Source organism: Squalius cephalus (assembly GCF_949319135.1).
Source record: "Squalius cephalus genome assembly, chromosome: 17".
In the NCBI taxonomy this organism is placed as follows: domain Eukaryota; kingdom Metazoa; phylum Chordata; class Actinopteri; order Cypriniformes; family Leuciscidae; genus Squalius; species Squalius cephalus.
In genome coordinates, this window is record NC_137138.1 from 17,408,459 (window position 1) to 17,434,226 (window position 25,768).

At 37.5% G+C, this 25,768-nt stretch overlaps 1 protein-coding gene across 8 annotated transcripts in view; it reads right to left on the minus strand.

Moving 5' to 3' along the window:
* Nucleotides 1-25,768, minus strand: part of igsf9bb (immunoglobulin superfamily, member 9Bb) — a 122,866-nt gene that overhangs the window by 72,500 nt on the left and 24,598 nt on the right. For all 8 annotated transcript variants that reach the window (XM_079846512.1, XM_079846510.1, XM_079846508.1 and 5 more), the window contains exons 2-3: nucleotides 21,936-22,127; nucleotides 14,550-14,696 (exon numbers count right to left, since the gene is read on the minus strand). In XM_079846512.1, the coding sequence (XP_079702638.1) occupies nucleotides 14,550-14,696; nucleotides 21,936-22,127 (339 nt within the window). The remainder of the gene's footprint in view (nucleotides 1-14,549; nucleotides 14,697-21,935; nucleotides 22,128-25,768) is intronic.

The window sequence follows — 25,768 nt, forward strand, 5'->3', positions numbered from 1 at the left end:
ATTAGCTAAATGCCTGCCACAGCGTGCCAAATGGAGAGCCCGACACCTGCTGTGTATACAAACCACAGAGAATATGTCTCACCGGATTGAAGTGCCCTACTCCATATAGTACTGTGTGATTTAGGGAATATTCACCATGTTTAAGATTATTATTCTGCCGGAATGAAATTAGGTGAAATAGTGAATATTGCGATTGTTTTATTTGGCCATAATTTTTTTGTTCCTAAAGGATTGGATCATAAAATATGTTTTCATATAAGGTTAGTATTTTTGTAAAAAAAAAAAACTAAAAAAAACTTGTGAATTGGAATTCAATTAATTTCAATGAATTGTTTAAAAAAAATCAGATTACAATATTAAATTGCTTCATCATTTAAAAAGTGACATTTTATACACTAACGCTCAAAAGTTTGGAGTCGGGAAGATTTTTAATGTTTATAAAAAATAAATCTCTTACACTCACCCAGCTGGATTTATTTGTTCAAAAATATAGTAAAAATAGTAATATTGTGAAATATTATTTTATAATTTCAGTACAATTTACAATTTAACTGTTTTCAGTTTTGAATAAATATTATAAAATGTGATGTATTCCTGAGATGGCAATGTTGTCTATTACTCCAGTCTTCAGAGTCACATGATCCTTGAGAAATCATTCTAATATGATGATTTGGTGCTCAATAAACATTTATTATTATTATCAAAGTGGAAAACCATGAATGAAACCATAATTTAAAAAAAATTCCTAGGATTTTTTGATAAAAAGAAAGTTCAACAGAACAGCATTAATTTGACATATAAAATATTAGTTTTTACTGTTTGATCAATTTAATACATCCTTGCTGAAAAAAAAAAAAAAGATTCTTGCTGACCCCAAACTTCATATCGGTAAAAAATATATGTGGTAATGTCTGCTGTTTACGATAATATACATACTATACTGTGTGTGACTAAATGTATTTGTTATATTGGTGAAAAGTGTACAAAATTGTGGTTTCATCGAATTGAAGTCTCTGAGAAAATATATAAATATCAAGATATACAGTTGTGGTCAGAATTAATGGCACCCCTGGTAAATATGATCAAAAATGGCTGTAAAAAAATAAATCTGCATCATTTATCCTTTTGATCTTTCATTCAAAAAATTAGCAAAAATCTAACCTTTCATTAAAGTAAAAGAATTGAAAGTGGAGGGGAAAATCACATTATGAAATAAATGTTTTTCTCCAAAACACATTGGCCACAATTATTAGCACCCCTATAATTGTTTATGAGTAAAATATAAATATATATAATAAGTATATTCCCATTAATATTTACCTTTTTTTAGCACACCAGGGTGAAATTGTCTAGCTAAATATGAGGAAACACAAAGGCCAAATTCCCTGAATCATCCATCACAATGAGTAAAACCAAAGAATATAGTTCTGATGTGCAGCAAAAGATTGTTGAGAATCACAAAAGAGAGAGTGGCTGTAAGAAAATAGCCAAAGAATTGAAAATCCCCATTTTGACCATATGGGCAATAATTAATAAGTTCCAATCAACTAAAGATGTTACGAATCTGCCAGGAAGAGGACGTGTGTCTATATTGTCTTAATGCGCAGTGAGGAGGAGAGTTTGAGTGGCCAAAGACTCTTCAAGAATGGAGAATTGCAGAGATTAGTTGAGTCTTGGGGTCAGAAGAAAAAAATAAAAACAACCCCTACATCCCCACATGTTGTTTGGGAGGGTTTCAAGAAAAATCCTCCTCGCTCATCCAAAAACAAACTCCAGCATATTCAGTTGTCAGACATGACTGGAACTTCGAACGGCACAGGGTTCTGTGGTCAGATGAAACTAAAAAAGCTTTTTGGCAGCAAACACACTAGATGGGTTTGGTGCATACAAGGATAAAAAGTACCCCATGTGTACAATTTAATATATCATTGGATTTTTAATGTTGTGGGCATATTTTTCTGCTGGAGGTCCTGGACTTCTTATTCAGATACATGATTGTGGATTCTATCAAATATCAACAGATAAAAAATCAAAACCTGACGGCCTCTGCTAGAAATCTTATAATGGGCCGTGGTTGGATCTTCCATCAGGAACACTAAAACATCTAAAACAGACATCAAAATCAACACAAAAATGTGTTACGGAGCACAAAATGAAGCTTCTGCCATGACCGTCCCAGTTCCCTGACCTGATGAGTGGAGTGAACTGAAGAGAAGAAGCACCAACATGGATCTGGGAATCTGAAGGATCTGGAGAGATTCTGTATGGAGGAATGGTCTCTGATCTCTTGTCAGGTGTTCTCCAAACTCATCAGGCATTATAGAAGAAGACTCAGAGCTGTTATCTTGGCAAAAGGAGATTGCAAAAAGTATTTAATAAAAGTGTGCCAATAATTGTGGCCAACGTGTCAACCCCAATAAAGGACTTATTATCCAAAAGCCAATCTTGTAAAATATTAAAATCAGACAGAAGAGAGTTGAATTTGTCAGATTTATATAAATATATGACAGTGTTATCAGCATAAAGTTGAACATGACAGTAATTGAAAAATAATAGTCAATTATTTACATAATTAAATATTGGTATCACTTCTTTACAGCTAACAGAGAGGCAAACAGTGAGAGTCCTGGAATAGAGCTGTTGAATTTGCCAAATGATCACCTGCTCACACACACACACACACATACACACACACATTTTGTCTTTGACGCTGCATAATAATCCCTCCGATATTTCCAAGGCTTTGAGGCAAGATGACATCATCTCTTTTGCAATGAGCGCGCGTGTCAGCCAGTGATAAAATCACTAGCACTTATCACAGGCACAGATTGTGAAAAGATTTCAGCTATAATAAGGCTCTGTGCTTACACCGGCCACACAGGCAGATGTTTTAGCACACACACACACTAACAACACACGCATTGCACCAGTGAGAGCTAATTGGCAGGAGAAGCATGGAGAGAGGAGGCTGCGTGGAGCTCGTCCCACAGGAACATCTTCATCCTGCTCATCTTCCTCTCAAGATCCAGTACTGAGCCGAGCATCTGTGTGAATGCTGCTTGCGGGATTACACCTCATCAGATCACACTGCCTATTTAGACTCATGCAAATATGCGTGAACTACACCAGCTGCACAGTTCTTGCCCAGAACAAGCCACAATGGGAAGGAAGGAAGGAAGGAAGGAAGGAAGGAAGGAAGGAAGGAAGGAAGGAAGGAAGGAAGGAAGGAAGGAAGGAAGGAATGAATGAATGAATGAATGAATGAATGAATGAATGAATGAATGAATGAATGAATTTGAGCAAACTACCCAATGTAACACTGAATCGATCTGGGTTTAAAATACATGCTATAGACATGCTGTCATGTGTATGTTCTGTTTTGGTTAAGTTCTAGTTCCTGTACCTGTTTCCTTTGTTCCCATTTTCCCACCACTAGCTAGTTTCCTTGATTACCGATTGTCACGCACCTGTTTCAGTTTCTGTTGATTAGCCTCCCTTGTGAATTCAAGCCTTCAGTTCTCACAGTTCTTTGTTTGTCCTGCATGCAACTATTGCTCCACACTCCAGTCTGGTAGGTGGTGGTAATGCACCTCTAAAGATGGTTGCCAACCGCCAATCAAATCAGAAGTTGTTCTTTGTTTGCTGTTGATTGTCATTTGAGTGTATATTTCCTGATTTCCTATTTCCTGAATGTTGTGTTGTTATTAAAGACTGTTATTGCTGGATTATCCTCTGTTGTGTGATTTATTACAACCACCTGCCAGAACCAAAAGAAAAGAAAGGATGGATAATCCTGCAGTCCGCCTTTTCCGGAGGTACGTTCCCTCGAGGACCACACAAGGGATTTCATAGATCTGGTGTGCCTCACTCACTACCCTGACCGCTCGCTCTGCATCTTTTATTACACCAACCTCAACATGCGGTCCAAGGAACACCTAGAGGGAGCTTTGCAGAGTGCTGGTGAGATGTGGGTCCCCCTACACCGTCTGCACTGCAGAGGAAGACATCACAAGCCCCTTTCACACAGAGATTCCAGAAAATACACCGATAATTTTAGTTCATTCACACTGGATGTGATTTTCTGGAATCTTCTGCGCACGTAAACACACATTCCTTTGAGATCCCGTAAAGACACGTGACATCTGGATGTGACCTGTAATGTCTCTGCAGCGTCTTAAGTTTGCTTCTGATCTGCGATTTCTCTCTAGAGAAACCACGCTTGTGCATTTCTGTCTGATTCGATCATAAACTAGCTCATCGCGTACCGTTCCACTAATCTGACGAACTATCTCAGCTTCAGCGTCATCAATACGACACACCCCTTATGGCACTGGTCCTACCTTTTGTTCACACAGGGCGCGTTCCGGGACTGATCCCGGCAATGTTACTAGGTGTTTGCGTTCACACAGAAGGCACTCAATTTTATGGCAATTTTCTGGGATCAACGCTCTGTGTGAAAGGGGCTATAGACATTCTGCCAGAGCCCACCGCAAGCACAGAGCCCGAGCCTTGAGCACCTCGATGCTAGAGCCGACACCTGAGCACAGCAGCTGTGCTTCGTCCCTTCACCCCTCTGGCTTCGCCAGTCCCACCAGCTACGCCTCAGTCCTCCGGCACCCTGGTTTAACCTCGACCGCTTATCACAACGGCTCCGCCTTGGCCACCAGGACCTACGGTGTGTTCTGGTCTCTGTGTCTCCTCCGCCTAGGTCTCAAACTCTCCTAGCTCCACCTCTGGTAGTCGGTCATCTGACTCCACCCTGGCTCCTCCCCCCATCGGTTCCGCCGTGGGCCATTGTCCTGGCTGTGCTCTGGGTCTTCAGCTGTCTCCTCCATCCATCTCTCCTCCCTCCTCCCACTCCCCTATTGACTGTTCTGCCTGCCCCTCCTTGGTTACATCTCTCCCCAGCTCCAAGTCATTCCCCTGAACCCCCTCCTTCCTTCCTCTGTTGAACTGTTTTCTACAGTGCAAGGACGTACTTTTGCACCGGGGGACTATTGTCATGTGTATTCTGTTTTGGTTTAGTTCTTGTTCCTGTACCTGTTTCCTTTGTTCCCATTTTCCCACCACTCGTTAGATTCCTTGTTTACTGATTGTTACGCAGCTGTTTCTGTTGACTAGAATCCCTTGTGTATTTAAGCTTTCAGTTTTCACGGTTCTTTGTTCGGTGTTGATTGTCATTTGATTTTACGTGGTTGTTTTATTTTCTGTGTTTCCTGAGTGTTCTAAAGTGTTATTAAAGACTGTTCTTGCTTGATTCTCCCAAGTCATGTGACTTACTACAACAACATGCCAGAACATGACACATTCAACCTTCACAGAAAGCTGATTTTAATTTAGCGGATGTTGCTGCAGTCAAAGTCACATGATCTACTCAAGTGAATCAATGAAGACATTCAATAAGCATTTCACTTCATTACATATATTTCGTACATGTGGAAACACACAGACTCTGACAGAGCCGTACAGTTAGATCCTACTGCTCACAGGCTCCTTAAAGACATATTTAAGCTGCTGAGGTGTTATTCACATAACGATTCTGAATAAACTGAGAATCACAATTTTTTTTTTTTTTTTTAAATAGAGATCAAGATTCTCCCACATTTCAGAATAGACAACTAGGCAAAATAGCATGTAATTTACTAGAGGTTCTGACAAAATTGACATTTTATTTCAATTACAAAAATATTTAATTCGATTTTTTTAATGAATGAATGACTCATTAACTCACTCATAAAGACTTCACTTTTGTTCATTAATGGATGAATCAGCAGTTTTGAACTAATCTCTTCAATAAACAATTCAGTGACAAATAAATGTTTTTAACAGTCACTTGTCTCCACCATGTCCTCTGGCGTAATTATGTAATTGATACAAAGTTACTTTTGAAATATGATTTCCTGTATTTTTATCACTACCATAGACATCAGTGTTTGTATCCGAACAGTCAACTTTTATCCCAGTACTTCTGTGATAAGTACTTCAGAAATAATGATATGTGTGGTTGAAAAGACTGTTTGTGAAGCTGTTTCATATATATAGGCTACATGATAACAGCTCTCTCTGGTTTAGCAGCAGTGCCAATGCAGATTTAAATGTTGATTGTTTGCTGTTATCGTACTTGACAAAGCTTTAATTGACATAGCTGAATCATTGTCACTTAGAAATAAGATTGTGTGGGTGTTCGAATCGAGATCGCGATCTTTTAACGATTAATCATGCAGCTCTGTAACACTGGTAAATAAAGTGTGTTTCCAGATCCCTCTGTATGACTGTATGGATCATTTCTAATATTTAACAAAAGAAACGCACTTGAACAAAGCATCCAATTGTAATGGCTGAGACAAATGTAGCTTCTTTGTTAATGATGGAAGATAAGAGGCAATTCAAAGAGCCAATTATAGCTGCGGCAAAGTGTTTTTCCACAAAATGAAATTTTATTTTTATATTTGGGAGGTTCCGCTGATGTGAATGTAACTAAATTGCAAGTCCAGTCACACATGGAGGCCATCGGTGAGCAAAACCTATTTTCTTATCTCTCAGACACTCTTGGTCAAACACAGATTAAATGTAAGCCGATGCATACTGAGAGGAGGGGGAGCCTCACCGGAGACTGAAAGAGCAAACTGAAAGCCTGGTAGACAAGGGGGCATTTTTACAGAACCCAAAGAGAATAGTAACAAAATAAAGAGCATCACTGCTCTTTCTGCAAGACTAAAACCAGCCCTGCTGTCCCTGCTAAAACAAGCACTGATTCAATTAGCCCAGAATGAGAATTGACCCTCACTTCCTGTTTCTCTGTCTCTGTCTGTTACTTACTTCCATGTCAAATGTCGAGAGTAGCTCACCTCACGTGTTGTGTTTTCACATCTGCATTTAGCTGTGAGAAGTCTGTTTCCTTTTAGTGAATCAGTTTGTTCTTTTAAATAAACGATTCTCTGTTCAAATAAAGTCAAAGTTAAGTGAAACAAATAGTACTATATTGATCTTCATCAGTAGTGATTTACTCAGTTATGTACAGTAAATTAGTGTCGACTTTCTAGTTTTAATAGCTGTAAATATTGTAAAATGATGCCTAGTTTTTTCTTCTTTCCCTCAAAATTATATTATGAGGCAAAAATTGCTTCGCAGACACTCTTATACAAGACTAATTGCGCCAACCACTCAAGCTGTGAACTCTATTCAGGTTTAACTTTATTTATTCAGGTTTTAAGTAGAGTAAAATTCATAAAGTGAATAATATGGTGGACAGCAATTTATTAAAAAAAAGGAATCTTGCTCACATCGCAGAACGCTAACAAAGAAGTGAGCTTGAGGTAGTGATCTGTAATATGAAACTTCAGGGGAAAATTTCACTCAGTTCCGATTGTGTGTTTATGTGATGATGGTGCAACTGTGAAACCTGCTACAACATGAAAGAAATCAGCAGAATGGAGCATTGAGAAGTTTAAAGGCAGATGGAGTGATACCCAAAGCTAATTAAACACAAACATAAAAGCCAAAATCAGCCCCCCAGACCGCTATTCTGAAACACTAATCATAATGTGAAAATCCTATTTATCTCACGCTGATGGAGATCTGAAAGATGATCCAAAAAGCTCTAGAAACTACTGGCCCCAAGCTTCTGTACCGACTTCACACATGCACAAGAGAATGACTCATGCAGATTTCAGGCTTTAATTCTCCTTTTTCATATTACAGACATATATAATCACCTTACACACTTTGATCTGCTTACACATGTAATCCTTTGTTTTTGTCCTCCTCTGTGTTATCTTGTGTATATTGTCCATGATGTATAGCATATGGCTAATTATGCAACTGCATTCCAGGGTAATTCAACATGCACCGCATGCTGTACCACATTAATTATCAGCTAATATTACAGGTTTTTTTTTTATCTGTTTTGGGTGATTTCGGATATTTAATTATGCATGCTCATTCCCCCAGTTTTTACATTTAGATTACCTTTGCCATCATCTAATGCTCACTTAAAGTATACACTTTATATCTATCTATCTATCTATCTATCTATCTATCTAGAATCTCTCCAGATCCTTCAGATTCCCAGATCCATGTTGGTGCTTCTTCTCTTCAGTTCACTCCACTCATCAGGTCAGGGAACTTGGACGGTCATGGCAGAAGCTTCATTTTGTGCTCCGTAACACATTTTTGTGTTGATTTTGATGTTTGTTTTGGATCGTTGTCCTGATGGAAGATCCAACCACGGCCCATTATAAGATTTCTAGCAGAAGGCGTCAGGTTTTGATTTTTTATCTGTTGATATTTGATAGAATCCACAATGCCATGTATCTGAATAAGAAGTCCAGGACCTCCAGCAGAAAAATATGCCCACAACATTAAAGATCCAATGGTATATTAAATTGTACACATGGGGTACTTTTTATCCTTGTATGCACCAAACCCATCTAGTGTGTTTGCTGCCAAAAAGCTTTTTTAGTTTCATCTGACCACAGAACCCTGTGCCGTTTGAAGATCCAGTCATGTCTGACAACTGAATATGCTGGAGTTTGTTTCTGGAGGAGCGAGGAGGATTTTTCTTGAAAACCTCCCAAACAACATGTGATGTAGGGGTTGTTTGATTTTTTTAATAGGCTTTCTGACCCCCAAGACTCAACTAATCTCTGCAATTCTCCATCTGTGATCCTTGGAGAGTCTTTGGCTACTCAAACTTTCATCCTCACCGTCCATTAAGACAATATAGACACACGTCCTCTTCCTGGCAGATTCGTAACATCTTTAGTTGATTGGAACTTATTAATTATTGCCCTGATGGTCAAAATGGGGATTTTCAATTCTTTAGCTATTGTCTTACAGCCACTTTCTATTTTGTGAAGCTCAACAATCTTTTGCTGCACATCAGAACTATATTCTTTGGTTTTACTCATTGTGATGGATGATTCAGGGAATTTGGCCTTTGTGTTTCCTCATATTTAAACTCCTGTGAAACACGAAGTCATAGTCACCCTGGTGTGCTAAAAAAGGTAAATATTAATGGGAATATACTTCAGAGATATTTTATTCATAAAACATTCTAGGGGTATGAATAATTGTGGCCAAGTGTTTTGGAGAAAAACATTTATTTCATAATGTGATTCCCCCCCCCCCACTTTCAATTATTTTACTTCAATGAAAGGTTAGATTTTTGCCAATTTTTTGAATGAAAGATCAAAAGGATAAACGATGCAGATTTATGCAGATATATATATATATACACACACTAGTAATACTGTTGAATGTAAACTTTAGCAAATCTCAAAATGAATCTCCATTCAAAATACTGTATGTTGTTTCCGTTTTATGTTTGTATAATTTAAGTAGCCTACTTAAGTACTCTTAAACTTATGTTATTTCAGTTAGTTGCCAGAGCAACAATTGTAATTTGTAATCTTTTTCATCTAATATTTAGATTTCATTTAATTTCAGCTTAACTTCAATTAATAAAACAACTTTTTAATTAGTGACTTTTATTTAACTAACTACACTGCCAAGAGCATGAAACATCAAAATTGATCCAATAAACAATTTGGTACTTGATGTCCAATGTAAAATCTGGGTCTTGAAGCACAACTGCCATTCCATGTAAATCCTGCAGCAGTTGCTGGTGTCTGCTCTTAATTAGTGAAATTATCGAAATTATAGCTTAAAAGTCAGCAAATCGATAAAATATTCTCTCACAGACATGCAACACATTTGTCAATGCAATGAGTGAACAGACTGGAATAAGGGCAGTAATTCATTAGTAAGAGTAGTGCACTATGGCATCACTCTTATCACTATGGCACCCAAGGGGCTGGCATGCTGTCAGCTTCATTTACACCCAATGAAAACACACCAAGGGCCATCCCTCAACTATTGAAAACTGAACAACCAGGCCTGTCTGTTTCCTGTAGCTAAAACCACACTTTCCATTCCCATTAACAAACCAACAAACATGCTGCAGGTCAACAGACTGTGACAATCAGAGCTGCAAATATCAGTTGTGCCAGTTCTAGAATTCTGTGCCTACCGTTGTGCTATCGTTTAAAAGTCTTCATCTCATGCCATGATGCCATCTGCAATGTTTCTGAAGCATATGGCCTCACATTGCAGAGTTTTCAGCTCCCACATGAGATTGTGAGGCCATCAGGACCACAGACAGCTCTCTGGTCCACAAGCATCAGCACCACGGACAGCTCCCTTACTCAACCCTGTAGTGACTCTGCTACAGGGTCAATTTGACTCACAGACCTGATAAGGAGACAATGAGAATGGCAGCATAAGCAGCCGGATTGTTTGTCTCTGTGGCTTTATCTGGGTTCATGCCCTATCCGAAGAGGTTTCATTCGCTTAACAAGCTTTATGGAAAAGAAGATTTGTAATGGCATTATCAAAATTGCAGTTCTGCACATATAAGCCGATTGATATTTAGTGGTGCTTTTTTTAAACTATAACTTCTACGCTGTGGATGAATTGACCAGCATGAAGAAGTACAAGCCTTTTATGTCACAAGTCTCTAAACCAACAATACACACTCTTATTTAAACACAATGATGTCTAGCAGGCAATTAGAACCTGTTTGAAATGACAATAACTTCATCTTTCCGGCTGAAAATAAGTGTCAGAATAATATCAGTATCCCTGTATCCATTTGCTTAGCTTTTCAGGAACCAGGTGAACATTGTGGATGCATTAAGTCACTTGAAACCCCCTTAAAAAATGTAATTAATGTAAATGTAAATGTAAATATTAATCTGAATAAACTATTCTATCGATAATTAATATGGTGTATTAGCCTAACTTTAGATGGGTAATTTGACATGCTATATTCCAACTTTTTAAACTGCACTTTGCACATTTGTTTATAATTATTATGCATGCAGTTTTGAATGGCCTTTATTGAGACAGTATTTAATATAACATTTAAATATAACATTTAAAATTCAAAATAAATACAGTAAATAAATAGGTAAATACAGTCAGACCTATTAAAATGAAGTAGAAGTCAAAAAGTTATTTAAAAAAAAAAATGTGAACAACCTAAGAAATAGGTTAATCCTTAAAATGTTCAAATGTACACTACAAACCTCAGATATTTAGGTGAGTCTATGGACTTTTTGGCTCAATTGTATTCACAGTAAGTCATCTGTCAACAGCAATCATACAATGTCAAAGCATTAGAGCACAAATGCAGTACAATTTTTGGACTGCCCAGAGACTAAGCAACAGACGTTCTCTCCTGATGCGGGTATCCCATTAAATCCCAGCAGGATTAGTGTTAGCTCACAGTCAATTTGGAATAGATTTAACCGCACTGCTCTCCTCTCTAACCCTGCCATAAGGATCTGAGTATTAAAACAGACAAGATGCTCTCGACAACCGAACAACAACTCTCACCTTGTCGCGAGGACGTGACCTAGCTTCTTATAGAATCAAGTTAACTGCATTACCAATCACAACAGTGTGATTATTGAAATTCACACAGATAAATGGAGTGTCCTCCCTGTCACACCCCAGAACATAAGATGAACAGCAGCTGTCAGTCAAACTGATGGGGGCGGGGACTGTACTAATTATGTCCAATCAAAACACACAGAGGCTGAGCATAAGAGCATGTGAGGGGTGTTAGTTCAGGGGAGACAAGCAGCCACTAATCACAGAATATGCCTCATAAAAGAGTCATTAAAATGTACATGATGATTTTTTTTTTTTAAATGACCACATTAGAAACCACCTAGAACTTCCCAATCAACCACATAATAACTTGCTAAAAACTTAGTAACCACATAACAGCATTCCACATGCACTGTAGTAGCATATTTTACAAAGGGAAGAATCATTTACACATTCGGAAAATCTTAAAATTAAATCATTGTTAGTAACTAGATTTTTAGCCTCACACTAGTTAGATTTTGGTGACGACACGGGCCGACATCAGAAATCAAACACTAATTGAGGTTTTAAATAACTTGAGAGTCATGTATATGGGGAAAAAGTGAAATAGTAAAACTGAACTTTAGGTTTGCCATTTGGATTTCAATGGGACTTTTGTGCTTTCCCTCACCAACTTTGCAAGAAATTGAATCTGAAATCCAAAGGATTAGTGATAACCAGCAGTGAAGTGTAAATCTGCTCTAAGATCACAGAAAAACCAGAGGATCTCCAGTGGTGCTGGAGTTTTTCATTCTCCCCACACAGATTCAGCACTGCAGATGAGGAAAGGAAGTTATTTAAAGAGTCAGACCACCTACTCATATATATATATTGCTTAAGGAGGCTTTTTTGTGTGAATTATTGCTTTAAACACAAAGATGTATACTCCATTGTGTCGCTCCAACAATCACCTGCATGAATACTAAACCTTGCAGCATTGATGAACCATTACATCACTTCCTCTCCCCCTCCTTAGCACTTTTGACATGTGCCTCACACCTCAAACGACACAAGTGAGAGTGTGTGTGTGTGAGAGAGAGCAAAAATACCTCAGGAACTGTAAAACAACAGCTCTGAGGCACATAGCGACAGCAGCTAACATTGAGTTTTAATTTCTTTCTTTCACTCACCACGCTAACCGCCCCTTAAACGGCCCCAAACACGCCAGCGCTCCACAAAATACCCTTCAGAAAGCACTTTATCAGCTGGCCCTATGCATATATTCATAGAAATATGCTAAAGCTTAATGCTTGTGGGTTTTTCTCTCTTTGCACAAAAGCCTGCAGAAACACCTCTGAGAGAGTGGGAAATGTTAATGAGGGGTGAAGACCTGTCCATCACACAGATGAGACGCAAACATATTACAGTACACCCTAAAGTACAGTTTAGTCTCCGATTAAACCCTCTTGAATATCTCTGTGCTTTTCCGAGCCCAGTGCAGAACTAGACATATCGGTTGTGGTCTCAACGAAGAAACACTGCTGATATTAGTGTGTTAGTCACACAGGGCCGCAGGGCACATGGGCACACACGCATCCACATGCGGCTGATAAACTGGCCTGTCAACACTCCAACTTGTGTGCTGAGCTGCTGGATTAAAGACTAGCCACAACACAAATGGATACACACACATACACAATGTCATGGAGCGAAATCAGCACCACCCTGACACTTAAGAGAGTCATAAAATAAAAAAATAAAACAAGATTCAAGTTCATCTCACAGACATGAGCAAGTTACAAAAAACTTCAATTCTACAATTTCAACACAGTCTGTAACTGCAGAGTTGCGTATTTGGAAGGGTGATCTGATCTTACAGCTGTTGTCTGTTGGAAGAGGTTGAGTGTAAATCACACAGCAATGAGCTAGAGATAATGTACTGTAACTGGTCTGGGGATTTGGGTGTCTGCTGCCTAGGCAACGCAACCGAGAAGGCACAGCGACATGATGCGCTCACAGGAAGACTGACACTGTCGTAACCAGGCACGATGCGGCAAGATTTTTTTGTCTGCAACAATGGCCAATCAGAGCAGTGCGTGGAAGGGTTTTCTCTGTTTGAGCGCTGTCACGCAAACCTTGCCCATTTGGACACTTGCAACAAATTATCAAACCAACTATCATTTATTTTAAAGAAAGATAGCAAAAACAAACTTCTCAAGCAAATCATTATACAAAAAGAAACTTTATTTCATATATCTATTTAAAATGACTTTGGGACCAGTTCAAAGTATTTGAGTTATTATTGATGCATTAAATTGATCAAAAGTGACAGTAAAGACATTTATAATGTTAGAAAAAAAATCTATATCAAATAAATACTGTTTTCTGAACTTTCTATTCATCAAAGAACCCTGAAAATGTATCACAGTTTACCCCAAAATGTTAAGCAGCACAACTGCTTTCAACATTGATACTAACAAGAAATGTTTCTTGAGCAGAAAATCAGCATATTAGAAGGATCATGTGACACTGAAGACTTGAATAATGATGCTGAAAATTCAGCTATGCCATCACAGGAATAAATTACATTTGAAAATATATTCAAAAAGAAAAGCGTTATTCTAAATTGTAATAATATTTTACAATATTACTGTTTTTACTGTATTTTTGATCAAATAAATGCAGCCTTAGTGAGCATAAGAGACATTCAGAAACATTAAAAAAATCTTCCGGATCCCAAACTTGTGAACAATAGTGTACTTCAAAACAGCAACAACAACAAGAAAGCATAATTTGCTCGCATATGTCACTCGATTTAATATTTTGACATTTAGAAATTGAAGTATGGCTGACTGTAAGTGTCCAAAAGTGCCTAAATAATTTTGAAGGCCGTTTACACGAGGAATGGAATATTGGTTCAAAAATGTTTGGTGTGGATGGGGCTATGCCACGAAACCAAACCAAACAGCCAACTGAACGACTTTCAACTAGTTATAAAAGAAACTTGAATCACACTTTTTTAATCACAACACATCTGGTTTGGACACAATCGGACAACAAAGCTCTGGGTTCAACTTGACCTTCTCAACCTGACCTAGGCTCAACATCAGTCTAAAAACAAAACTAAACTCTATAAGTGACATGAGAAGAAAACTGATCTCAGGTCAGAGACTCACCGTTGACTGTGAGGTGCACCCAGCTGCCGTTGTGAAAGGTGTGATACTGTTGCTCCAGCATCAGGACCTTGCACTCATACCAGCCCTGGTCTTCCGAACGAACCCTCTCAATGCGTAGAGATGACTTGCCATGCAGGCTGGCTCGACCTGAGGGGTTCAGAGGCACACAAAAGATGTGAGAGATGCTCTGATGCATGGGGTCCAAAACACCCATCTATAACAAAACATTACCGTTTCTTGTAGTCAGTTTGAGACAAAAAAATACATAACTTAATTGCCATTCCAAATGGTATTTATAATATGAAGAGAAATATGCTTTTTAAAAATATTTTTATTTATTTATTTGTATTAAAAAAATATTATTTGTATATACTTTATACTGTAATAAATAAGTTTTTTTTTGGTTTAGTACATGAAAAAACAAAGAAGCCTACAGCCATTTACACATTTAATTCAAGTAAATTAAATCTAATTGTTTATCTTTACTCTCGCAATGATGTACACAGCCCGGGTCCACAACAGCATCACTCATGAGTGTTGTTTTGGCGACAGCAGTGTCAGGTCCAGGGGCCATGAAGGCTGAAGTGAGAGCCGAAGTGGCCCACAGTAATTTCTGAAACTCCCATGAGCAAATCGGGAAACACACATCTCTAACCACGCCAGACGTGGGCAAATCCTTTGTGACACTATGATATAGCTGGCTGGCTGTCTTCGAGGGTCAAGCAGAGAGGGGGATTTATGCCCTTTCCTCTATATTCTGGCAACAGTGCTGGACAGATGGTCGGAAACAATATCAGCACAGGCAGAGGGATTGCAAGACGGCAGCGTTAAAGGCTATTAAGGGCCTCAAAAAAAAATTTCAATCAAAATTACATTACCATGGCCAATACACAGTCTGAAAATAATCTGTTATAGTCCCACAGCATACAAAATAAAAACACTATGTAAATAAGAAAAATAAAATCTTGCATGTGCATTAGTTGTACAGTCTAAAAATATGTTTTTTTGTGTGTGTGTGAAGCATGGCTTATATCTTTGTTGTTAGATTTTATTCTTGGTTTGAAATAATGATGAAGTAATGTAATGTAAACAAACAGTTTCAGATATTGCCGTCTTTCTCCATGTACAGTGAGGAAAATAAGTATTTGAACACCCTGCTATTTTGCAAGTTCTCCCACTTAGAAATCATGGAGGGGTCTGACATTGTCATCGTAGGTGCATGTCCACTGTGAGAGACATAATCTAAAAAAAAAAAATCCAGAAATCACAATGTATGATTTTTTAACTATTTATTTGTATGATACAGCAGCTGCAAATAAGTATTTGAACACCTCAGAAAATCAATGTTAATATTTGGTACAGTAGCCTTTGTTTGCAATTACAGAGGTCAAACGTTTCCTGTAGTTTTTCACCAGGTTTGCACACACTGCAGGAGGGATTTTGGCCCACTCCTCCACACAGATCTTCTCTAGATCAGTCAGGTTTCTGGGCTGTCGCTGAGAAACACGGAGTTTGAGCTCCCTCCAAAGATTCTCTATTGGGTTTAGGTCTGGAGACTGGCTAGGCCACGCCAGAACCTTGATATGCTTCTTACAGAGCCACTCCTTGGTTATCCTGGCTGTGTGCTTCGGGTCATTGTCATGTTGGAAGACCCAGCCTCGACCCATCTTCAATGCTCTAACTGAGGGAAGGAGGTTGTTCCCCAAAATCTCGCAATACATGGCCCCGGTCATCCTCTCCTTAATACAGTGCAGTCGCCCTGTCCCATGTGCAGAAAAACACCCCCAAAGCATGATGCTACCACCCCCATGCTTCACAGTAGGGATGGTGTTCTTGGGATGGTACTCATCATTCTTCTTCCTCCAAACACGTTTAGTGGAATTATGACCAAAAAGTTCTATTTTGGTCTCATCTGATCACATGACTTTCTCCCATGACTCCTCTGGATCATCCAAATGGTCATTGGCAAACTTAAGACGGGCCTTGACATGTGCTGGTTTAAGCAGGGGAACCTTCCGTGCCATGCATGATTTCAAACCATGACGTCTTAGTGTATTACCAACAGTAACCTTGGAAACGGTGGTCCCAGCTCTTTTCAGGTCATTGACCAGCTCCTCCCGTGTAGTTCTGGGCTGATTTCTCACCTTTCTTAGGATCATTGAGACCCCACGAGGTGAGATCTTGCATGGAGCCCCAGTCCGAGGGAGATTGACAGTCATGTTTAGCTTCTTCCATTTTCTAATGATTGCTCCAACAGTGGACCTTTTTTCACCAAGCTGCTTGGCAATTTCCCCGTAGCCCTTTCCAGCCTTGTGGAGGTGTACAATTTTGTCTCTAGTGTCTTTGGACAGCTCTTTGGTCTTGGCCATGTTAGTAGTTGGATTCTTACTGATTGTATGGGGTGGACAGGTGTCTTTATGCAGCGAACGACCTCAAACAGGTGCATCTAATTTAGGATAATAAATGGAGTGGAGGTGGACATTTTAAAGGCAGACTAACAGGTCTTTGAGGGTCAGAATTCTAGCTGATAGACAGGTGTTCAAATACTTATTTCCAGCTGTATCATACAAATAAATAGTTAAAAAATCATATATTGTGATTTCTGGATTTTTTTTTTTTTTAGATTATGTCTCTCACAGTGGACATGTACCTACGATGATAATTTCAGACCCCTCCATGATTTCCAAGTGGGAGAACTTGTAAAATAGTAGGGTGTTCAAATACTTATTTTCCTCACTGTATATAGATAGCAGCACTATTGGCACGACTGGAAATAGTACACAATTGCGTCCAGTGATATCATCTCTGACCAAACCAAGGTCGCACATACAAAAAACTTCAAAAATATATCTTACACACAGCAATTTCTGTAAGGCCCTGCAGATCAATAACACTGAAGGAGAACCAGAGGCGAAACGAGAGCGGTCAAACGCCTGGCCTACTTTTACAGCTGTAAGAGAGTGTTGATGAGAGCAAGAGAAACAACGCTGGCACATGATGTAGGTTAAAGATAGTCCTCAGGAAGTGACAAAGTGGAGGTCAATACAGTACGGAAGTACATTTTCCCTCATTTTAGTTTACATTTTCTTTCTCTCGCCCTCATTAAGTTGAAGGTCTTGTTCAAACCTGTATGTGAAACACAATATATAAATACATATATATATATATATACACATATACTTATACAGTATGTATATATATATTTTTTTTTTTCCTTTTCTTTTTTTACGTTAAAGAGTTTTGAAGAATCAGACACATGCAAGATTGACTTTCATTTGTATGGACAAAAAAAAAAAACGTTTGTGTTCCATAGAAGATTAATACAGGTTTGGAATGACATGAGAGTGAGTACAAGAGTTTTATTATTGTCATTACAACTAAAACGGTTACATTTTTATTAATTTGTTAATTGAAATAAAGCTAAAATAAAATAAAATAAAAATACTACAAGACAATTTTTAACCAAACAAAAAGACTAGGACCTAAACTAAAATTTTAATGAAAACTATATAATACATAAATAATAAAATAAAATAATAATAAGCTCATTCTAAATATTATTAAATTAGTAAATATTACTAGTATAGTATAGTATATTAATAGTATGTAAATAATACCAAAATATATTAAATTAAATTAATAGTACATAGTATATTAATAGTATATGAATAGTATATAAATAATACAAAAATAACACAAAAATTATGACAAAATTTTCATTTTTGGGTGAACTATCCCTTTAGCATCTCATGATGCATTACTCAAAAGGACAATAACACCAATGCAAGTAACAGAAAACTATTTTTTTTAAAACTGCAGTAAAGCAGTAACTCACATGACTTCCAGCACTGCAGGCCTATTTTTATTTTTTATTTTTGTGCAGTTCCTGAATAAACGAGACTAAAACTTTTAAAGAATTGTTATTTAATCTGTATTTAGCATTAATGAATAATACAGTGACTCTCAGATATGTGGCCTCTTTATCATCTCTCAATCCCATGCTTAGACAAAGGCCCATTACATGGGATTCATTTGGTGACAAGCAGGCTTTTTGTGGTGGATATCGGATATCTATGCCTGAGCTATGCTGGATGCACACCAGTTACCATTACAGCTGGGAGAGTTGTGCCCGGGTCTCACGCATTAAGACACAGAGCTACTGTGGATGTGCTGAGTTGAGTCATTAGTCTGGAGGATGTGGTGCCCACTATGAGGCCAGAGATCAGAGGAAATATGCTGCTGAATAAGACCACATGTGAAACCTCATTTATATACAGGTCACAGAAGCACACAGGCCATATACTATTACTGTATGCCACAATTATGGATCCTGCTCAATGGAACATTGATACAAGATGCAATAAAATAAAAAACAATTTCATTTAAATTTTAAATCGTTTTTGGATGAAGTCTTTGTTTTTTAAAGATTAACTGAGTGAATGTTAGATGATGCCAAAGATAATCCAAATGTAAAAGTAGGGGAAAATAGATACTTTATTAACCAAGATTGGGGATTGAGTCAAAAACTTAAAATAAGGTTTAAAATCACACACATCCCAGGGTTCCAGCACCAGCAGAGCAACAGCCAATGAGAATTTTTTTTATCCAAATCTGTTTAGAAAAAATTCTGCACAATGTGTTAAAATCACTGCTGGAAATTCAGTTAAGGATTCAGGATGAGAAAAAGTAAAAAAAAAATCCCATCTCATTACCGTTCACCGTGAGTGAGAGACATTAAAATTGCATATCCTGCCCCAAGCCACGTCTGATAAACTATCACAGTTTCTTTGCTTTTATAAATCTGACATGCTCTTAAATTATGCCCTTTCTGTTTCAACTTCTTATCAATGATGTAATTTTCAATCTCAATTAGGAAAAAAAAAAAGATCCTATTTGATCTGCCTCACTCTACCCCAACCCCAGCACAAAACCTCTTTCATCTGTTCGGCTGATGCTTTGCTCTAGAGATCAGCACCTCTTCCACCTGTCCAATGATCTGGACCGCCAGATCCATTGGAGCAAAAGATAAGAGCTTTCTTCAAACCAGCCCGTATGTCTCGATTCATAATCTGTTGACACGGCTGGCTCTTGCCCTGTGATAAAGCTTTCAGCCCCTATGAATGAGATTAAATAATGTGCTGAGGTCTGGACTGAGCTGATTTCAGAGCCAACAGTGAGTGTCTCCATTTCAGTGGGTCAAACATATGGCTGAACGACCTGCTGCGATACCCTGTATATGAAAAAATTTGATCATTTACTGGCAGATTATGACCAAATTAAAACTTGTCAAAATTTAATTGTACCTGACTTATATGGACCTGTTTATTACATCCAACCGTATACAATTGAATTAAAAAAGTTAAAATGGTTGGCAAAAAAGCAGGGTATCTTTTGTCATAGTAACAGTGATAGTAGTTAATAGAATTGGGCATTCACCAAACACTGTGTCTGGTGGGTGATAAATTAAATTTCCCAGTCTGTACTGTATCCAACTAACAGATCCTACCAAGTAATGTTCAGTCGAAATGACTGAATGCAATACAAATCGCTCTTGTACCTCCTGTGGCTTGTAGAGGTGTAATTTCATTGTATTAATTTAGCATAATTCAAAAACTGAGACCTAAGAGCAAAATTAATCAATATCGACCTAGTTTTTTAGTTAATATATATATATATATATATATACAGGGCCTGAAATTAACACCCGACCACACGCCAAATGCGGGTGAATTCTGCAATTGGCGGGTAACACTGTCAATCTACCTGCCACACTGGCAGGTAGCCAATAAGAATCGACCCTTCGCGGGGAGTTTGATTGACGGCTATCTGGCCAATCATAATCCGCCGAATCCGCCTTTTTTTTTTTTGTCCGACAAAGCAGTCAGGAGAGTTCAACGTTGGATGATTTGAACTTGAAAAAACGGAGTGTACTGAGTAGACCTACTGACATCTTTCCGCAGTTAAAACTTCATTCATGTTTATTTTATGCTATAAATTAACTAGAAAAAGAGATGATCGGTTCACAAGCAGGCACCACAGCGATCTGTAAAGACACATTACAGAGCCACAAAAACGGTATTGTCTAAATTTCTTTAAAAATGACCAAATTTTAACGTTGATACTTTGTTTAAAATCAAAAGTAACCAGGACTGTCTTGTCTGTCAGCGTGTTGTCAGTGTCCTCCTCTCTGCTGCGCGATGTGTTTTTCATTGCATGAGATCATGGTTTGGCGTGAGCGCGGTGTAGCTTGTCGGACATAGCAACAGTAACTAAAGCGGCTGGGTCTTTGCGTTTTTTTTTTTTTTGTTTTTTTTTTTTGCAACTGTTGTTATTTGACATTTAAACGAAGTCAGCCATACGCACCAAACGCGAATATGCGTCTAAATTCGCGCCTGACGCGCTATTCGCGTCCGGTGCGAACGCAACATAACGGTTCCTGAACGCTGTAACTAACAGCTGCCCAGCGATCAACACAGCCGCGTGTGATTTGTTTACATAGCCTACGAGCTGCACTCGGTCTATATCTGTATTCTAAGAGTTATTATTACTTGTATGGATCTCGTTAATAACTTGACAGCTCTTAAATGTGTATTCTTACAAGTTAAAGAAAAAAAATGTTTGTGCAGTTCCTTTTTTTTTCACCTTTTATGAGGCAAAAAAAAAAAAAAACTGGCTGGTAAAAAGTCACTGTGGCGGGTGGATTTTTAAATCCACCTGCCACAGTAGCTGGTGGTCAAAAAAGTTAACTTCAGGCCCTGTATATATATATATATATTTTTTTTTTTTTCCAGCATTTGATTTCAAATGGGTACATACCTGCAATATCCGCAAATCATTATAAAGAGATTTAGATGCGGAAAGGCAACCTTCCATCTTTAAAACAGGATTCACATAAGGGTAATTTTGGGAGAATCACAGTTGTTGTGATGAGACAGTCTGTGCATTGTTCGAATATATTAATGGAGATGGTTTTATCTGATGAAGACTGCAGATAATGATCTCAAATCAAACAGGCAATTACTGTTGACTAATTTCATGTGACAAATCAGAGCCACATGAGAAAAAAACAAGAAGTTTAGAAGTGTAATAATTGGAAAGGGAAAGAGACATTTCAACAGTATTTATCTCAAAAACAAGACCAAATTGATTTAATGTGTTTTAATGCATTTCAGTGCATGAAATATAAATGGCACTATCAATGCAAAACACTGTCTAATAGAAAGAATATGTCTGAAACTCAAGTAAAATGTGTGAATTTCCTTTATAAAATGCAATAATCATATAATGAATTAATTAAAAGCTTTATTAGTTATAACAAATGATAAAGCAATGGCTATATTTGTGTGAATTATGTTTTGCAGTGAGACAGAAGTAATCAGGGCTCACCGGCGTACTCGGGGTCCACATGGGGAGGGTAGAAGCGGAAGTTGATGAAGAAGGGGATGGGAACTCCAAACTTGAACCATTCCACCACGTAGGGCTGGCCGTTGAGTGGGTGGGCCACGTCACATCCCAGAATCACGGTCTCCCCAGCGCGGGCCGTCACAAACTGGGGCTCCTCTCTGACTCCGTGGGCACCTGTGAGAACATATGGACTTTGATGAGCAATCACACACAGGATTGTACCAACCACACACTGAAACTGCTCTGGTGAGCAATGATTCATATAACAGCTGAAATTAGATTTTGGTTAGTAGATCAACCATGGATCAGCAAGTCTGCAGGCTATGTGCTGAAGTTCAATTCAGCATATATTAGCCTTATCCAGAAATCTATTTTGTCTCTCCAGAAACTGGAAACTATTTTACTAATCAATATACACACTCATTCTCTCTCTATTTACTAAGACAAAAACTACAATGGGCTCCAAAAGTAAATAATGGCAATATGAGATTGTTTTGTTTTTGTCTCACACTTAAACCTGGAAGTCAACAAGTTTTTTCAGGATTTGAAAAATGTAAAACAAAGAAAACTTAGGACAAAAAATAAGAAATATTTAAGATTCTGCATTATTTCTGGTCACTAATCAAATAATCGTATTTGTGACACTGATCTAATGAACTGCTTTGTACAATGGTCAGTTGTTGTTTTCGTTGAAGCATAAGGTGCTCTTTGTATCATTCTAAAATGATGCTGGATAACATAATCATTAGACTTAAAAATGTAAATGTACAACAATTAAAATCTATTCAACATTGGCAAGTCATGAAAGGTTTGTCTTGCTAGAGTGAGAACAAGTATTGTTTCCACGCAACAACAAACACAGCGAGAACACAATGTCCGATTCAAGTGACTCTTATGAATCGGCTCTTATTAATAAGTCAGTCAAAAAGATTTAAAATACAGTGTGGTTTGTGAGTTAGAAGTCTGAATCAGATTCACTCAGTCAGTGAATCATTCAGAGGCGTTTCTGAGTTCACAACTGACTTCCTGACTGTCATTACGGTTAAGTCCAAAACAAAAAGAATAGGGAACCTGTAAACTCGGATGTGTACTTAGGTTTGCCAAGTTATTGACTGACTGGTTGTTCATATGACAGTATGTAATTAAAGATACATATTCACAACAATATTTCAAGTTTTAACGAAATATATTAATAACAATATTTTATAAATATGTCTTTATTTTTAAAATGCTTCTGAGCAATCATCAGCAAATCTGTAATCTTAAAAGAAGTAATTTAGCTCCTAAATGTTTCACTTTACAGTATGTCTGGAACCCTAAATCAGAAAAGCATGCAAACAGAATCATTTTCACTAGAGGTCTCAGATTTTTGAACCCCACTAATATCCTGCCCACCTGAAGAGCTGAATATTTTGTTTACAACAACAGTGAAATGTCTAAATGAGTGAGTTTAATTAAATCACAATTTTCTAGAAAGAAATTAAAGTAATGAAACCGTATCGGACAGACGTAGTGAAACTGCAATCAACCTTTGATACAGTAACCGTGTCATCCAAGCTAATCTTGCCCACAGCAAATTAATAGGTAATCAAATATGATTAATCAGATATAGATGACTAGATGAAAAACTTGCATTAGACAGGATAAAACATCAAGCCTTCCTCTCCTCTGGATCAAAACTGACCTTGACTTAAGGTCACGGTGGCCAATGAAAAACTTGTATAATCAACGTATGCAAGAGTGTGAGAGCTTCCTTAAGAGGTGCCTAACATGACAGATAAAACAGTATGGCTTAATCAAAGCCCAGGTGGACTAAGACTGATTTATTCAATATGTAATTTCCTTTGTGAGGCACATCACACATAAAAAGCTGGGGAATCAGATGACTTAATCACGACTGTGATTAGATATTCTCAGCTGCTGCTTTCCCTCCTCCTCTCTAGCCCCGTAATGATGTGATGATGAGAGCCGGAGTGCCGCCAGCGCGTCCCTGTGCGTATACCCAAGACTCCCGCTGCACCCACTACCCACTGCAGCAGCGCCTGCTGATTGGCTGCTGGTGACATCACCGGTGAGCAAAACAAGCCTTGGAAGGTATGACTTCACTGTTTGCACGGCTGAGAGCAACAAGCGGTTAACAAGCTGCTCTCTCTACTCTCCCCTCCAGATTTACTCCCGTTTACAATGAAAGACACAGGGGATTGAGCCAGTCAATCCACTTGAGCCCTGAGAGAAAGATGATGTGCATTTACAACAGAGAGGACTCAAACATTCGCTGTCGTAAAAATCCAAGCATCATTTGTTTTTCTTTTGGTAGAAGACAGAAGCATGTGCCCTTTTAAAAATAAATAAATACAAATTATAATAGTAATTAAGTTGCCTTAATTTGCATTAATATTTATTCATTATCAAAGCACTATTTTCAATTTAAGTGAATGGTATTTTTTGTTTCCTTTGGTCATGTAAAATTTAAATAATACTGCTCATAAATAAATAAATAAATAAATAAATAAATAAATAATTTATATTGATAAATTAAAATATATATATATATATCTTTGGTAATTAAGCTACCCAATTACTTACCTATACATTTACATTTATTAATTTAGCCTTTAGTTGTTATCAAAAGCAACTTACATAATGTAGTCAAAGTCAAGTCACCTTTATTTACAAAACGCTTTATACAAGACTTTTGTACAAGACTTTTTATACAAGATTGTTTCAAAAGCAGCTATGGTGATAAACATCTGGATAAAAATGATCAATGATGCAAACAGAATTCAATTCTACTGTAAAGCAGCTAGTAAATAGATAATAAAGATAATAGCGTCAATATTCAGGTGAAGTCAGTTTAGTGTTGTTGATTCAGTTCAGTTCAATATCTGTATGAAGTTTATCAATTAGGAAATGAGTTAAATTCAGCTATAAGCAGATCTACAGAAGACAATATTGTGGATATTCTGTACTACAAGCTATTTTCTATTAAAAGTGTGAGGTTGTTGTTATTATTATGATTATTATGATTATTATTAGGATACTACTACTTTGGCCATGTGTTATTTGGCTTCAGATACCAAGTGAGCCAAGACTGCCACAGGTATAACCTAAAATAATAAATACATTTTAAAAAATCCAATCAATAAAGGCAGATAATGACCTTGGTAGAAGATGAACTGGTTTTCAGTGTTTTGCAAAGATACATCCATCTTAGCATAAGATTTGCATGAATATACTGATGAAAGCATCAATATATTAGGCATACATTAACGATCTAACAGCATATCATGATATTCACAGATCTTGCTCAACATTATAAATGTAATGGAAGGCTGGAGGCACCATACTTCCTTTGAAAATCCCACTTAGGAAAGTAGGTCAAAGTAACCTGTAAGTGCTCTAAGATTGTGAAGGATTTGATTCAGGACAGTGTGTTCCCACTAAAAACACTGAATCAAAACCCAAGGGTTATAATATTACCAACTATTTCCACCAGTATCAATATGGCAGGACAAATGAGCAATCTTAATTAAAGAAAAAATCTATAAACAGGAAATGATACAGTAAGTCTTTATCATCATTGTGCCAATTCTAAAAATACACAAATTAAAGTCTATTTGCTATAAAAAAATGTTCTGCCTGAACTTTCAGTTTAGGAAGTCAATACATGAAAGAAATTGGGCCAGTAAGACACAAATCTTTAAACTAAGACGTATCACCTGTTCAATCTTATTCATACATTTTTAAAACATTGTTTTAAAAGTTTGTTTTGTGCAAGAAAATGAATTAATCATCTGTCAAATATCTGACTATTT